We start from the raw sequence: 18,330 nt of genomic DNA, 5'->3' as shown, positions 1-18,330 counted from the left end.
AAAAATCAGTTAATTTACATTTTCAATAATTTGTTGAAAGTAATCCAACACAAGATATTAGAATATTGTCAGAAAGTTAAATTATTTCAGTAATTTAATAAAAAAAATTTAATAAATGACACAGACTCATTACATACACAGCTATGGATTTCAGGCGTTGTGAATTTTGATGATTGCATTTCCAGCTAATAAAAATCCAGAATTCAGATTCTTAAAGAATGTGAACATTTGACATGTAGTTGGAAGATGAAGGATTTCTAAAACGTATCCACATGTCACTTGCGTTTCTTGTTTAATGGAAACATTTCAATTGTGAACTTCACACTGAACCTCAAACAGCTTTGACTGTGATCGGTGATAAATATCATGTCTTTCTTGTTTATTGCTTGCTGAGAAGAACACAGTCAAACATGTTTTGTTTAAATTGCACACCTTAATGTCATTGTTGTTATGGCAGAACATGTTGAATTGAGGAATATTTAAGCTTTGGTATTTTTTAGTACTGATTAGCAATAATTAATAGTGCAGCATTGACAAGTTATGTCAGATATTAGCATATATATGTCAGTTTCATCATCTATCAAAAGCCAGTCTGATGGGTCATTTGTTTCCTTCAAATTAAATTATTTCTCACAAATGGAAAAAAGCAAACTGCTCTATAGTTCTCATCATCAAGATTTAATTCAGCCTCAATCAATGATAATTACACTTCAATTAAAATGGTAAAAAACAACCAGACCTTCTAATCAAGATAATCAAGACTTAAATGTAATTTTAATCAAGTTAATGTTGATTTAACAATAGTTTATTTCAGTAGGAAATAAATAAAGATGCATTCAGTCAGATTTGATTCCCCCCTTTACAGTTTACTTCATACCTTCCTCTTATTTTCCAGATCTTTGTTTTATTAAGCTACCAATAGTCATTACTGAAACAAAATCTATGACAAGAAAGAAACATCTGAAATGATGCATTCAGAATAAGTTAGCTGGGGAAGTATTAACATTTGAGAATAGATTTAGAAATCTTACCCATTCATAAAAACAAACATGTTTTCATGAGCTAGATTCCTCTTTCTGCTTGGTTCTTTCCTGCAACAGCAGTTTCTAAGGACACCTGACCCATTAAAATGTTTGGCAGATGGCTAAAAATGAGGAGCTACTGGTGAAACGGGACTCAGCTTTAAGGGTAAAATAAGCAGGAGATGCTTTAGATTCTGATCTGCACAGCAGCTGTAGGTGAAAATTAAACCGTCTTCCTCCTCAGCAAACACACACACACACACACACACACACACACACACAAAGCTCATTTATTCCCTAATGCAAACCTTAATTATGACTTTATAAATGGATACAAGTAAAACAAAAAACAGAACATCTGTGGAGGAGTTGAAATTATTACATGAAAGCTTTTCTTCTAACTTTGACTTTTATGTCTGAAGGGGTCATTTAAGTGTAAGTTTTTTTTCTGTTCACTGGTTAATAGTCTTGAAAATAGAAAGGTATGAGGGGCACTTTCAGACCCTTCTGTGATCAAAAAGAAAAGATAGATCTTAATCAAATCAGGTTCAATTGTTCTGTGGTTGGCGGAAAAGTGCTTTCAACTCAATAAAAACCCACTCTGGAGTTTTAACTGTGGGAAATGTGGAGACTTTCATTTTTGTCTGCAAACTTCTGCTCCCTAGTCAAGTAAAGACTTAAATTAATCCAGGTGGAGTGAAATAAACAGTTACAATTTCTTTATATTCTTTAAAACAAAAATCTTTTAGCCCTGTTCAATAGGAGTATACAAACATTCCTAGTTTATCATTAGTCAAAGTAATCTTTAACATTCTCATAGAGGGTTGTTGTTATTGGCATTGGGGTCCGCAGGCTGTGAAGATATTGCAGTCACACAAAAATACCTCCCAGCTCCTGCGTTTTTATTTTTTTTTATTTGACTCTCAAAAGCTTTTGTTTCTTTCTGCTCTGCTGATTCAGTCCTAATCTCCTGTCTGCTAACCGCCTGAAAATGAAGAGAAACAGCGGATAAGAGTGATGGCACTGTGATCCATTCACTGCAATACTAATTTTTCTTTGTCTTACACACAGAGACAAACATATTGTGTGCCGGGAAGATGACTCGAGAAGAAAGATTAGCAATTTCATTAAGTTTCAATTTACTCCTGGCTCCTTGCTCCTGTTGTTGTTTTCTCTCTCCTCCCTCGGATTTATTTGAGAAAGGTCACTCAATCTTAAGTATGGGATTTGCATGCATGTGCTTTGGGGAAAAATAACCCTGATCCTTAATCTTCGGTATTTCCCTGTATGTTGTGCTCAAAGTTTAGTGTCCTATTAGCTGCAAAATATTCTAAATCCCTGAATCCTCATGGACTGACGTCCATAAGCCTGAACACTAAGATGATTTACATGACACCTGTCAGAGAGAGAACAGAGTCGCCAACCAGGGGAATGCTTCTCACCTGGGATGGTTTTTTTCCCTTGTTTCCACGATGACAGGTTTTAGTCTGCATTGTGACCCAACTCCTTCTTTAAACCATTTGATGTGCCCAGTTTGATGCCAAATGTATTAGAAAATGTCAAAGGCACACAGCTTAAGCTGATGATGCGGCAGACAGTAAGGTGGCACCTGAAGCTGTGATGCACGGCACGGCAAAACCAAGTGCAACATTTTCAGGACCCGAATGGAGAAATGCATTCAGAGCCACAGGAAAGAGCAAAGCTTGAGCATCTATATTTGCTTTAATGTAGTAGTAAAATCACAGATTCAAATTAAGCAGTTCATTTACAGTATTTATATTTATGTGAATTTAAAGCAACATGGAGCAGTACTGATGCTGCTTTTTACCCATTGAAAGAAAATGCTATATAGAAAATATGAGCATCTTGATCTCTCTCTCTTTCTCAAAAAAATTAAATGTAAAACAAACGTTACATTTTATTAAAAATGACTCATCAAAAATGATTTAATTCCCTCCCTGATAATCAATGGAAATATTATTTTTGACATTACAGCAGCCAAACTCTTTGTATTACTACCAACTTATGTTTTTTTTAAATGTTTCCACCAACATTTTGATGAGTTATAATTGGCGATGAGGTCCATGTCTCTGGGATGGGAAGGCCTCTTTGCCATTACCCTAAGCTTTAACTCCCAACACTGATTCTCTATCAGGATTTTTAAGTCAAAGAGTACTTTAAATCAAAATCTATTGAAATAAATAAATAAATAAATAAATAAATAAATAAATAAATAAATAAATAAATAAATAAATAAATAGGAGTTTAACTTCAATTGTGATACATTTCAATAAAATTATTATAAATGAACTTTTTGCTAGCTTTTATCAACACTTGTCTTTAAATTAATAACAGCATGATTAAGCTTCAATAAAATAGAAAAGAAAAAAAAACATGTGTTCCACTTTTTCCTCTATTTGATACACTTTGACCTCCATACACCTTTGGAAGGTTCAATAAAAACAGCATTAGTGATTTTGCGCTGATCTGATTGTTGCTGAAGCTCAGTGGTTTTCCACAGATGGTCGAGTTCGGAGCCAATTTATACGATGTAGCTGGATATCTGCTTTCTCCTCAGTTTAATTGAGACTGTCCCAATTGTAGGCGTAGGGAGGTTACTCTTAAAATAGAAACATATGGCACGATTGTTGCTGGCTGGCATGGGCCTGAGTTGGGGAAAAAAAAAAAAAGTTTATTGAGTGGCGCAATTCCCACAACACCAACTCCCCTTTTCCTCTAATACACCGTTGGCAAAACCTAAAATCCCACTTTGATTTCTCTCCAGCATGATTTCTATCCATATTCAACAGGATCTGTTCAGAGATGGTTAAACATGGAAATCGTGTGATATTCTGGGGGGATATTTGTACTTGACACAAATGCATACCAAATAATAATCTTTCCCAACAACAAGAAGCTGATTATTCATTTTATGAGGTCAGTTGAGGTGCTGTGATAAGGCTGTTTATGCTTGTAGTGTAAAGATTTTTTGTTAACGACATTTAAAAAAAAAAACAACTCGTTTTTGGTTAAGAAGTTTTGGTGCTAAGTAAACGTGGTTTTGCAACAGAATTTGTAATAGAAACAAAACTACTGTAGCGTCTATAAAGCCTGATGCTGCTCCTACGTCTCAATGCTGTTCTATGACTAAATGAACGAGTGAGACGTAGGAGCTTGAATTACAGACAAATCACTTTAGTCTGTGCTCCTTGTGTTTTTCTTGCAGCTGATTAACCAGAAGATCAGAATGTGCAAGCAGCTGTACAACTCCAGGTCATTTGTTTTCGTGCTGGAGTACCTCCTCGCTATAGGCAATTACCTGAACGAGAACGCCGGAAAGGAAAAGGCCAAGGGATTCCGCCTCTCGTCCTTGACCAAAGTACGATTCCAACACTCTTGTCTGACCTTTGATTGAGGTTCGCCTCTGCCTAATAACTCTGCTCATTGACATACACAGCCTGGTCCCTGAGCATCTTGCCATTTTCTCTTGGCCAGGTAGGTTCAATCAGGACTGTGACTGTGTCGCTGCCTGGTTTCACTAGAGAAATCAAACTTGGCACAAAATGAGAACATGAGTGGCTTGGTGCATAAGATCATACAGCCGAGCCTGTGGATCTTTACATCAAGTAAAAGTGAATTTACTTGGTCTGGTTAGGGGTAAAAATTTCATGGTTATTACATCATGGTTTCACATTTTCACCAAGAAACCTTTGCCTGGTATTCTTACTTCCTGGAGTTATCAAAGTATGTGGATAAATGTTTCTGAAACTTAAAAAAAAAACATTACAAAAAGAAAAAAAATCTGATCTTTAACCAGTATAACAATTTGAAGAGACACCTAGAGCTCCACTACTGTTGCTCTGAAAACCTTTTTATCTTGTTTTCAAAACATCTTCAGTTTTAAACAATTTTAAAGTTTAATATGAAAATTAAAAGGTTAAAAGAGATGAAATGTTTCGATCTTTAAGAAAAAAAGTCAAAAGCACCCAAAATATGTTAAGAACAAATGGTAAGTTTCAAATGCAAGAATATTTTTTTTTCTTTGAAGCTGGAGCCTTAAAAACCAACACAGCATCCATTCTTAGCATGAAAAACTCAAAGACCCATCCCATCTCAAAAACACATCATGACAATCCTGTAGACTTTTAAGACAATATTCTAACAATATGATGAGACAAAAGTTAAACTTTTTGGAAGGTGTGCAACGTATTAGCTCTAGAATAAAACTAAAACAGGATTTCAAAATAACAATAAGCAGACAGCGAAACATGATGATGGTAATGTGATGATCTGGGACTGCCTGCTGCTTCAGAATAATATCCTGAAGAAGAACGTGGCCATAGGCTTATACAAAATCCACTTCTGATTGGCTATAGAGGAACATATTGTGTAGATTTTGGAGTGGCCTAGTCAAAGTTCAGAGTGTTATCCACCTGTGGGGTCTTGGGATGATCTTAAACTGGCTGCTCATGAAAAGAGCAGCCATGAATTAAAACAAGTCTACAAAGAGATGGGAAAATGACAATCATTGTTAGTTATGCTTAATGACATTTTTCAGTGCTCATTAGTTTTACGGGTCAAATAGTTTTTCACAGAGGACTTGGTTGTTTTGGGTAGACCTTTTATTTTGACAGCTAAAATTACTACTTAAAAACGACATTTTATATTAAATCAGGTCAAATAGTTTTTCAACACGCTGCGAACATGTAAAAACAACTGAATGTGACAAGCACAATTTTTTTATTGTGTGTTTTTGAAGTGTGTTTTTTTAGCTGAATGTGTATTTCAACAATACATATTATGATGTGGTTTTGGTGGCTAAGCCGTCTTATTACTGCAGAATTAGAGCCAAACATCAACTGATATGCTTTCAGCTCTTAAGCTTGAAGTCTTTTCTTGCCGTTTGAAGATGTTGTACTTCTTAACTGAAAGGATACATTTAAGGTTGATTTAGTTAATTTCTGCACTTTTTTTTTCTCTCTATGACAACGTGATGCCGGTGTTCTTTTTATTTAATTCGTCTGCATTTAACTTGGTCTACTGTTTGGAGTCTGACTCTGCTGGGGGAGTTTGAGGACCAGGGTTCTGGGCACAGAAGTAAAGCGTCCTCGGCTGCGTTTAATAAAGCAGAGACCTTGTGTTGCCTCAGAGGTGTTTCCAGGTCTAATTGAGAAGAGTAAACTGTTGCTGCTAAAGACAGACTCTCTTCAAATTAATGACCAGCCGCTTTCAAGAAAATGCATCGAGGTTATCTCAGATCTTTTTTTTTTTCCTGTGAGCATCAATACTTGGTGCAGGTCTTGCATATGTAGCCCTCAGAGGCCTAAGCTGGTAAACAACATAACCTAGAAAGAAAAAAAGGACAAAGTTTGTTAAAGGATAAGGGAGCTACCTCAGGAATTTCAATTATGTGCCGAACATGGCTGAATTTGCATCACCATTATTATTTTATCAGACTTACAACCATTAATTAAAAAAAGTGTAGAATTTCACAATCTATCATCTTTTTGTTTATTTATTATATGATTCACATCAAATTTGGTTCTTATTTATCAATATTAGGACACTATGGCATCTGTTTTGTTTTGTACCTCCACACTTACTGGCAAATATATGTATAAATATGTATAATTTCACACATTTTTTGCAAACCTTCAAGTATGAAGGTCATGAGTATTCACGTATTTATAATTCCCGTTGCTTTAAACTTCTACATTTCTTCTTTGACTCGATGCGATGAGCAGCAGTTTAGGAAATGAACTGTTCTTCAGTAGACATTTTAGGATTTTTTTGAAGATCAACTTGCATTTGCCTTTCTGGAATGGCATGTTCTCTTGTTTTCCCATTTTAAATTGTAATTAAGAAAAATTAGCCTTTTTTTTTACATCACATTAATACACCAGGGAAACATCCATCCATCCATCCATCCATCCATCCATCCATCCATCCATCCATCCATCCATCCATCCATCCATCCATCCATCCATCCATCCATCCATTTTCTTTACACCCTTGTCCCTTTTTGGGGTCGGGAGGGGTGCTGGTGCCAACTCCCCAGGGAAACATGAACTCATTAATTACTAAGTAAAAGTTCTGAAACACTAATCAAATGAAAGAAAAGTTTAAATAAAGAAAGATAATTACAGGCACATTCTTAGATAGAAGTTATTAAAGTTCTCTAATGTTGGATTTCTTCCATACTAAACAAATGCACTCAAAAAAGTAGATTTTTTTTTCAGTGTGATCACAATATAACCCAAATTTAAGTGCTGCATGTGTTTATATGGGCACCTTGTGTCTCACCATCTACTTCAAATCCAGTCTTATATATTAAAGCATTTTATTTCAACATAGTTCTCAAAACAACACAACAGTCTTAGAAAAATATAATGATGTTAAACACATTAGCAAATCTACAAAGAAATCAGCATTTTGCCTTGCAGTATTTTCCACTGATTGATAATTATGCAAAGACCAACAACATCATATATATATATCCCAGCTTCTGATGGGGAATTTATTTAATTATTCCACAGATGAATATTGCATTGGTTATACTTGTATCTATATTTAAATATATTTTTGAATGAATAATTTAACAGCTACTTTTTAACTTTCTGTGGTGGGTTAAAGTACAAGATTGCCCTCTAATCAAATATTTGCTTTTAAGTGTTTGAAAATGCAGTGGGATGTGCCCATCTTTGTCAATACACTGTAAATGCACACACAAAAAAAATAATAATTTCTGCAAATTATTACAGAAACAAAAAAGGAATAAAAGCCTTCAGTCAGCCGGTATGTTTTCCAACCTTCAGTCTGCCTTTTCTTTATCTCCAGCTTTCCCAGCTGCGTGGGAGGGACAAGAATTTCACCTTGCTCCATGCCCTTCTGGAGCAGATCATGTTGCAGGAACCGGGCCTGGCCACTTTTACCCAGGACTTGGCAGAATTTGAAACTGTCCCTGGAGGTATTCGCTCGTCAAGATTTGATCAAAACAGCAGCAGAAAAAAAAAATCTGTGGGGTGCTTTTGAGTTAAGGGCTGTTAAATGAAACGTACATTTATATTTAATACCACTGTTGGTGTTTTTCTGCCCCTCTCCTTTGGAAAGCTTCCATCAAAGGCTTGACCGCAGAAGTGGATGGTGAGTAGATCACATTTTACTACAATATCCAAAGACTGGTTTTCACTATGCTGAAACTGCTGTAGGTGGAGTTGTGAGAAAGCATTACATCTTCATTGTATTTCAGTATATTTTGTCAAAACATTATGATGTTTTTCCATAAGGTCTGAGCTGAGGATGTTATGTTTTTGCAGTGCTGAAGAACGAAGTGCAGAAAGTACTTCATTACAGAAAAACCATCAGGAAGAGAAACATTGCAGCTCATCACCCAAACTTCACTAAAGATCTTAAGGTAAAGTAGAAATGTCTTGTCATTTCTAGTTCCCTCTACAGTCAATAGGAAAATACTTCCATTAATGAAAAAATAAAATAAAATAAAATAGCAGGCTGTGTTAATAGCATAAATACTACAGGAAATATAGCAGGCCTCCATAATCTGAACTATAGCGGCATCATTTAGCTGTTGAATGAAAGTGGCCTGAGATTAGAGCCTTGAGGAACCTCTTGTGATTTTTGTTTGATCAGCATTATTACACATGTAATTACACATGTAATTACACTGTATATTATAAAGAGACAAAATATAAAAGTAAGAATCACATAACAGCATAAGACTGAAACAAAAACTTACACCCAAGGCCTGATACACCAGCTGCTGCAAAGTTTTATTTTAAGTAACATTCAAAGTCCCTTTTTTATTTATCATGGTTGCATTTGTATTTATTGTCTTGATATTAATATCAACACTGTGCATTCTTCTCATTTTGGTAAATCATAATCTCTTAGAGCTACACAATATTTCACTCATCTTTGCAATATCAATATTTACAGTATCTCAATTCCCAAGAACTGTTTTGGTGCAGGATCTGTTAGGCCGTTTTACATGTATAAGCATCTCAATATTTTGCAGCTCTATGTTTGTCCACACATTATGCAGCCTCACCGACATCCTCTAAAATCGACAGGTACCAAGAAATTATAGATTATTATGACTTATTCAGGAAATAAGAACAAACTGCATAGCATCTTACAATTCAAATAAGCTGCAATGGATTTCAGTCTACAAGACATTCATGTATTCATTCTTTGGGGGTGAACACAAGTTGAATTTCGTCACCAGCACAAGTTTGTATGGCTAAGAAAGGGGATAGGGAAGATTCCTGGTGAAACTTTAAAACTCCTTTGAATAATTTCTGCAGAGAGACAAAAACAAACTTGAGTATTACGGGCTGCTTCAGTCATGTGGCAGCAGACTAGACCTGCTGTCAGAAACTATACATCAGAAAAAAACAAACATCTAATTCTGTTTCTATGTATTTTTGTGCTGAGCAGGCAGCTTTGGCAATGCATCATAAGATGATGTTGATTTACATCTTTCTGACCTGCATCATATCTCTTATTCTGTAGGAGGTTATATTTTTCTTTCAGGCATAATTTGCAGGAATTTATTTTCTACTGTGTTAAATGCAAATAAATGGCTATGTGATGCTAATAGCTTCGCCCTTTTATATCATGAGAATATTTAGAAATGTTCATAAATGGGCAAAACAAATGTCAGAGTAGATGGTTATTTAAATGTAAAGTTGGAGAATATAGATAAATTTAAGTTCCTTTACTTGATGTGATGCACTGTGCTGGAGTTATTCCCACTTTTTCACATAATCTTAAAAAGAGTAAATATGTAGTTTTTGTAGTTCCTGACTTTCTATGCTAACATCTTTAAATCACTGAATTTTTATTAGATTTTCAAATTTGCTATTTTTTTTTAATCACATCAGCTTTACAATGAATAGAGGTGTGTGTGGTTTGCTCACAAACTCCTTGTGTTCTCCTCCGTATCGCAGATGGCAATAGAGAAGTACAACCTGCAACTCGAGTCGCTGACAAAGACTTGTGAGGAGATGAAGAAACTCTACTCTGTCATACTGGTAATCCCTGAGTTATTATTTCAATCTCTCTTTTGTACAGCTCCAAGGATGGATGCCCCCGCCGCCCCCCGTCCTGGTAGTTTCTAGATTGCTGTCTTCAATTATTTGTCACCTCATCTCCCCGATGCTACGCTGTCACAGCTACATATATTTCAAAGGGGGGGAAGGTTACGTCTGTAGCACCAGGTGTTCATAATGCATATTATATGGTGTTTATTGTAACTGCATTCGTGTAACGTTAAATCTACAGTACCTTGCAAAAGTGTTCATGCCCCTTGGTCTTTTTCACATTTTGACATGTTAGACTTCTGGTATTTCAATGCGATTTTTTTTGTGAGTGCATTTGCACCAGCCTCTTATTGCTTGAATCATCAGATCAAAGCAAATACTTGAATACTTTAAACGTTTTCAGCTTTGGGTGGATGTTTAGGTTGTTTGTCCTACTTTAAGGTGAGCCTGCAGCATCCCAGCCTATAGAAGGTTTTCTTCCAGCATAAACTTTTACTTTGCTTCATCCATCTTCCTATCAACTCTGACCAACTTCTGTGTCTCCACTGAAGAAAACACTTTCTTTGTCATTGTGGCTGCATCTCCCTCATGGCTTGTGCCATGCTGCAAAGGGGATTTATATAGTTTTATTTTAATAATGGCTTTCCATTGCTACTTTTCATGAAGGCCAGATTTATGGACTGTGTAGCTCTCAATTTCTGCAGCTCCTCGAGAGTCACCATCAGCTTTTTGCTCTCAAATTAATGCTCTCCTTGCCCAGCCTGCTGGGTTAGGTAGGCAATCTTTCTTGTTGGTTTGCAATTATACTATGCTTTTAACCTAACCTGGATTTAAACTTCTTCATAACTTCATCCCCACATGTCTGCTGTGTTCCTTTGTCTTCACAATGCTTTTTATTTACCACTGTTCTTCACTAACTTCTAAGGTATTTCCAGAACATTGTTTTTGGTCTTGAGCTCCACTGGATTCTATTTACTACTTTACTTGGAGACATTTAAAAGCAGAGGTGCGGTAAAAAAGTCAATTCTACACAAAACTACAATTCTGAACCTATTCCAAATGCTCAAAAATCGATTTAAAGATGCGTTTAAGTCGCTTCTATTTGTGAGTATACAACATATTGCATTATGTGTTCACTTCACCACAGTAGGAGGTTGTCTTACCCACTCTAGGTATTTTGAATAATTCTTTGATATTTATTGTTTTTTAAGAAAAAACCAGGAAGATAAGCTAACCTAGTACTGGTAATTTAAGGTAAAGAATTTTATGCACAAACTTATTTTGATCTGATTGAATAATAATTGTGCAACCATTATATAATTGTGTTTGTGTCCTATTACTTTGCAGTCTTTTCTTATTTCATTCACATCATTTAAACAGAATCTCTAAACTATTTGAATAGAAAAATTGGTTTGAATCAAAAATTGGTTCTGAATCGAATCGTGACCCTAAAAATTGGAATCAAATCGTTAGATGCTGAAAGATTCACATCTCTTTTTAAAAGCGGTGAGTTGCACTGAATTTTATGTCAATGTGTTACAGTAAAAGAGGCTAATCACACTTTTCCAATTTTTTTATACTGTATGTGTTTTAAGCCACTTCACATGTTGCTATAGTTGTGTTCAGTGGTCATTTCCAAAAAGCCTCTGTAGAGGTTATGGAGTATTTCTGATGTGAATCAGCCTCTAGAAACAGTGATATCTCATAATAAGTCTGTCTGTGAACCGCCGTCTCCTATGAACATTCATCTCAACAAGAAATCTCCCATAAAGCAAACTCCTCTGTCACATAGATCAGATTTAGTGGAATCGCTGCTCCCTTTGTAATCTTTCATCACTCCTTCTATTAAGAAGAACATTTTCTTTGCTCACTAAACCGCCACGATTAGGCTTCTACAGCTCAGTCCCACTACTGACACCTTAACTGGTGCCATGGCTTTTTCTTATAGAGTTCCCACAAAAAAACAATCAATACAAAAAGTAGCTGCAAGTTTCTCATCACTTTTGTATGTCTGAGGACAATCTATCATCATAGAGTCCACTCACCCTTCCTGCTGTATTTGAAGACTGAGATATGATGGTGCAAGATGGAGCTTTAGGCCTGCAAGGGAATTGTGTTATTATTACACCCACTGAAAGTCTCCTCTGCACTGCACACAGTTACATAGACGTGGACGCAGAGGGACTGTCAGCGTCTCTCTATGTAGCTCTTTTTATCTGCTGATGGATGAGCTTATTTGGTGGCTCTCGAACAAAATTCTGAAACCTTGGCAAGTTCAAGAAAATAGTTCAATGAGCTTCAACATGCATGTTTGCTTTTTAGGATTTAATAGTAAAAACCATGAAGTCTCAGTTCAGTACAACTAAAACTAGTTTCTGACTTTATTGAGTTATGCAACTCATCAGGAAACCTGGGCAAAATCATCCTCTGATAATTTTCTGAGTTCAGATTGCTTCTAAATCAAGGTCTGGGTCTTTCTAACAATTAGTGTTCCAGAGCCTAGAAACGACACCAGAAAAACAAAACAAAATAGAAATAAGAAAGCTGTTCCATTTTGATTTCAGGACAAGTGGTTTTCATATTTTCTTAACATTAGCCAAGAAAGTGTACAGCATATTGACTGTTTAGTTTATCTTATTAGTTTATCAAAAACAAGGACAATGTGCAAAAAAACATTAATGACAGATGCTTTGCACCAGATTTAGCTTAAGCTAGTTTCCATCTGCAGTCCCTGAGCAGATGAGCAAGTCGAATATCATAAAACATTCACTGAAAGTCTCCAAATACCCTACATACAATCACTATGCAAGGTCATAAAAATATGACATAATCAATACTTAATGCCAAACTTCTGCTCTGCAATCACTAATGCAGAGAATTATTTTTCAATGTGAACACTGCTGGTTTTCTGAGAGCCGCTTTGTGACATTACGAGAAAAGTCCTTCATGTCAGCGGAAAGCTTAAGATTTTATGGGAGTTTGTTCCATTCTGTAATACATTTGAATGAAAAAACTGCCTGTGCAAATGCTGAGGTACGTTTACTAGAAAAAAATAAATGCCAAAACAAAAAACAAAAAAAATTGTGTCCACGTTTGGTGTTTGATAATTGGTAGACCTACTTACTGCCATGCATGTGGGTTAATTATGAGTTGTCGTGACTCTTCAATTAGGTCAAATTAAAATATACAATTTTTAAAAAATGTGGTTGAGGGTGAGGGCCAGGCTTAATAAAGTTAACAGCCAGTGCTCACTTCCTTTATAACATGACAGATCTGATATGAGGACTTAATCAGTGTCATAAAGGTTCAATGGATTTTTCCAAGGTAAAGTAATCACAGAGCAAAGCTCAGAAACCACTCGGTGGATTTGGGTGCAAATATCACACTTCCTGAAAGCAAGCTTTCTGTTCTGGAAAGGTTAGCAGGTTAATATTTGCATAAACTGAGTGAAGGTTAGATGATTTAAAAGCAGCCTCCGTAGAGAGGTTCTGAGTTTGGAGGAAATGTAATTAGGCAAAAAAAAAGAAAAAAAGAAAATGGACTTAACCAGAGAAGATGTATAATGCATTTTTCCACATTTAGTTTTTGCCACAATGGGTTTATCAGGGAACTTTCATTTAGACAATAATAATCCTAGTTATTTACAAAATGCAGTTTGGAAATGGCGATTTAATTTATCATTGAAAAATCTGGACAAACTGTGTCCAGTGTTACTTTTGGCATAAAATAACAATGAATAACCACATCCATGTTATCTATTGTCACTAGCTACCATCAGACCCTCATAATCAAGAAATAAAATATCTGCCTGACAACGTGACATAGCCTCAAAGAAATCTGAAAAAGCAACACATCCTGCTTTGGTCTAAAATAAATTGTTAAATTACAAAGCAGATTACAAAAACATAAAAATATATAATTTTACAAAGACTTTCTAAAGGCTTTAGGAAAAGCGGTGAACCGCAGTGATCAGTGCTCAAACTTCACAGGTGTGGATGGTCACATATTTTTTAATTAAGACGCCACAGGAGTACCTAACAAGGCTTTTCTTTTAAATAATTTCAATGCTACTCCTGCTCAGCCACTTCATTCTTTTTCAAGCTGGGTTCAGTAACATTTGAAGCAAGTTAATGATGTGAAAGAAAATCTACAGAGTGGCAGTTTCACAAAAGCCAAATTAGCAAACTGAGCTCAGAGTAGCACTCAGCAAGCTTGTAGAAAAGAAGATGAGTAGCAGTCTGTAAGTAACATTCTTGTAGCCACCGCCTTTCCCTAATTTTTCTCAAGTAATGCTTTAAACAGGCCATTATAGCCAGTTTGTAACATCTTAATCAAAAATTGGATTTAATAAGTCTTGGCATCTTTGTGTCCCCGGCTCTGATTTACTTAAGTTGCAAACTGTTGCTAAAAATGGCTAGTTTTGCTGTAATATAACCACCTCTGATTATTTACTGTTCTATACCTAAAGACAAATTAACAGCCTGAGAAAAACTTTTTTTTTAGTTATGGAAGATAATGCTGGAACATTATTTGCCCAAGGCAGCTTTTCTGTCTATGCATTTGAATGGCAAGGTAGATATTCAATAGCAGTAGGAAAAAAATCATAAAGCAGTTGCTGAAAAAAGTAGAAAGTAAAATTAATCCAAATGGTAACAAGATATTTTTTATTTCCTTTACTCAAAACTTTTCACCCTAAAATATAATGTTTTTAAGTGCTACATGAGCATTATCTTGAATCAGTTATCCCAGTGTTATTAGTAATGGTGGCACAATAGCTGTGACATTTAAAACGTTTAACAGGTTGACCTTTAACTGAAAAATTTTCCTCAGGGAAAGAGTTATATGTTAATCACCAGGGAGAGTGACCAAAATATGGCATCGTACCTGCTGGTGTTTGAGCATCAGCATTCTGCCACTGCAGTCTTGTTATTTGAAAATTGCTGTCTAATTTCTCAGATTTTCATGCCCCTGTCACTTTAACATTTGACTTTTGCTACTGTAGCACCCTAGGAGCTTATTTGTTTTCCCATTGGCCATTAGTATTCCTGTTTCCTGTGTGCTAAAGCTGAGGATAAGGATGTGCCTAAAAGGTGGAGGGGGAAGTTCAGACCCACTTGTGAGGGAAGCACCTTTTAGTTCGGAGAATGAAGAATCTGAAACATTTTGTCACATGTCAATGCCCTTTTATAGTGAGCATAATAGTGGATATAGTCAACAGGGAGATTGGGGCAAATAAAGTAAAAAAAATTCTCAGAAATATTTTATTTATTTGATGTATTGACACTAAAAGTGACATAAAATACATAATTGAATGCAATCTCCATAAAGTGTGCTGCATTTTTAGCAGATAAACACAAGCAATGCTGTCTTTTATTTATCACATGGAGTAAATTGAGACAACCCAATTTAAATAAAATAAGGATATTGTGCTTCTTTTTCCATTTCATAAAAATATTATTTCTAGTATCCACAGACAATAGGGCTTTGATAAACGGAGAAGCTTTCACACAGCATCAAATAACTGTTTTATTATGAATGAGGGAAAAAGATAACCTGAAACATTTATTGTCTGAAAAAACAAAGACCTTATCAATTTGAAATTAGTTGTCACTTCTGCAAAATGTCTTAGCATAAATTGGTATTTGGCATCTTTGCTACCTTAAATATAGATAACTTTCTTTTTTAAGAAAAAGGAAAAATCTCCTCAAACAAATGGTGCACAACAATATTCAGAAAAAAATATTTAATTGGTTATTGTGCAGTTTAAAATACTAATCAGGAAAGGTCAAGGAAACGTGAGTCATGACGTGCATGGACTTGCTTCTTCTCTGCAGTTTTTCTAAAGAACATTGATGGGCTAATAAAAACTAAAACACAAAAATATTTGTTGTTTAAAAAAAAAAGTTAGAAGCTGTAAAAAATCTGAAAATCAGATTTTCCTTCCAGGATGTCCACAACTCCAAACATGTCTGTAGCTACAATGAACTGGTTTAGATGATTGAATATCCATGTGTTAGAATGGCCTAGTCAAAGATATGCTTGTCAAGACTTGCCAACTGATGCTCACAGATGTTCTCTATCTAATATCTTATCTAATATCTTTTCAGAAGGAAATAATCAGAAATACCTGTATTTAGATGCGAGAGACATGTGTGACTGAGTCCAAAGAAGTTAACATAATGAAAGGAGTTTCGACAAAGTGTTATACAAGAATAAGTTGTTGTTTCTCCCCCCTCCGCCCCTCCCCACAGAAATATGAAATCAGGCAGAAATATCAGGTATATGAGAAAATATTTCCTTCTTACACAGAGGAAGATAATAATTCCACTACAAATAGGTCAACAAGAACTCTGGACATAATTTAGAAACATTTATCCATTAGCACATTGTTAAAGGGCTGAACGTTAAAGGCAAAAAGGGCAACAATTTGTTTTTTATTGAGGATTATGTGTCTGACAGAGCAATGCTTTTAGAGCAGGTTCTTATTCTGAAGGAATCCCGCAGTGCTGAATGATCTTTGATATTGTTCGTACTGTTTGTGTATTTATAAAGGATGATGTCTCTGCTGCAGCTTTTCTTGAGCTTAATGCAAGACAGTCAGCATGTCAACTAAAAACATTTTCCTCTCCTTTATGAAGAGTTAATTTTTACTTTTGATTTATAAAAGTTAGTAGAGGGAAAAGTACAATAAATATCAGAGGAGCTCAGGTCTGAGCCCCAGTCTGTGCTGTTGCAACAGCATTCGATAAGTCAATTAGCAGAGTTTGCTACTGTGACCCTTTCAGGACAAAGTTTGACTTAAGAAATTCCAGTGCCGGTGACCCTTAACCACCGCGGGGTAAGTATTAATTAGGCGGTACATAACTTCCTCATTGTACGAGTGCACTCAAGAACATGAATGCATGCTGAAGCAGCGTATGAGCTAATTACATCAGAAAGCCATGAACAGAAAGAACATGCACTACCCAGACACCAAATCATTAATGAAAGTAAATGTAGTTATTAATTCTTAAACTGTTTTTGCAGACCCAAAGGTCTCATGAAGTGTAATTGCTGTCAAGCTGAATATTCAAAGAAGTAATCTTGTTATTTTCATATTTTTTTGTGTTTATTATTATGTGTAGGTTAAATTTGGAGAACCACTGGATCAGGACTCCCAGGAGCTGTTCGGGATGATCTGTCAGTTCCTCCATGACTTTCAAAGGGTGCACGCTGAAACTGCTTGAATTGAAACTGTGTTAGCATAAATTAGAGAGGCGGTTTTATTTAGTCCCATTGTGGTGAGTATGACTGATGTCAAAGCTGATTTTGTACAATTACCACCAATTTGAGTTGTTGATTGGGTAATCAAACACAAATCTATAAACCAATGCATACACTAGTAACAGTCTAATGGTCACACATATATGTACCGTCTTCTATAAAGAGTAAATGAATGGTGAAGAAGAATCAGGAGAAATATAGAAACATTATATTTTAATTTTATGACGACTTCTGCAGCATTTCAAATCATCATGAGCCGAGAAAAATGTTTCTTTGTTACAGCTTTTTTTTAAAAGAGATCCTCAAGTTCCCTTTGTGATATTTTCTATCATGTGCGCACAAGATTAAAAAGCTGTCAAAAGATGAAAATTCAAGGGCTCTGTAGCATAGTGATAGCAGAAAATAGGGAATCTTATTCAAGCCTGCCGTCGGCGTGTGAATCACTTATCAGGACATTTTGACAACGTTTGCGCAGGGATTATTGTTGGAAGGAGACCATGAGAGGGATTTTAAGAATATGTGGAGTTTTGCTGGACATTTTGAAGATGCTGAAGTTGGTCAAATACGTCTGGTAAAAACCCTCAACGATACAAGTCCAGCCGGAAGCATCTCTGCCATGAAGTCAAGTTTGTTTTCATACTTGTATGAAATGTAAGCAAAACATAGAAATGAAAGCAGTATGCCTGTAACACAAAAAATAAATAATACACAAAGAAAAGACTTGAGTATTTTTGATCCCTAAAAACAGAATTATCAACTATAATAAGTCAAGGGCACGTTGACGCCCCTCCACATTCTGCTCAGTGTCTCACCTGCTGCAGACACTCTGAAGAGTCTTACTCTGGATAAACAGGCCTTTTGACCGTCAAGCTAACAGCTTGTCAGAGTTCGGCAGATTCCAAAACAGATTAGTTGGAGGTTAAAACAACCTAATCATGAAAAATAAAAAAAATCATAGCTTTTAATGTAATTAACACTACCTCATT

General features: G+C 35.6%; 1 protein-coding gene across 1 annotated transcript in view; it reads left to right on the top strand.

Annotated features, from left to right (window-relative positions):
* Positions 1–18,054, top strand: part of LOC106962804 (formin-like protein 13) — a 41,743-nt gene extending 23,689 nt beyond the window's left edge. Inside the window, exons 12-17 of the mRNA XM_015057426.1 lie at positions 4,249–4,401; positions 7,860–7,989; positions 8,133–8,165; positions 8,339–8,436; positions 9,989–10,072; positions 17,206–18,054. Coding sequence (XP_014912912.1) covers positions 4,249–4,401; positions 7,860–7,989; positions 8,133–8,165; positions 8,339–8,436; positions 9,989–10,072; positions 17,206–17,307 — 600 coding nt within the window. The 3' untranslated portion in view covers positions 17,308–18,054. The remainder of the gene's footprint in view (positions 1–4,248; positions 4,402–7,859; positions 7,990–8,132; positions 8,166–8,338; positions 8,437–9,988; positions 10,073–17,205) is intronic.
* The last annotated feature ends 276 nt before the right edge of the window (positions 18,055–18,330 follow it).

This window comes from Poecilia latipinna, unplaced genomic scaffold, assembly GCF_001443285.1.
Source record: "Poecilia latipinna isolate Pla-1442-1.1 unplaced genomic scaffold, P_latipinna-1.0 Scaffold1461, whole genome shotgun sequence".
Taxonomy (NCBI): Eukaryota; Metazoa; Chordata; class Actinopteri; order Cyprinodontiformes; family Poeciliidae; genus Poecilia; species Poecilia latipinna.
This window is presented reverse-complemented; position numbering and strand designations above follow the sequence as displayed.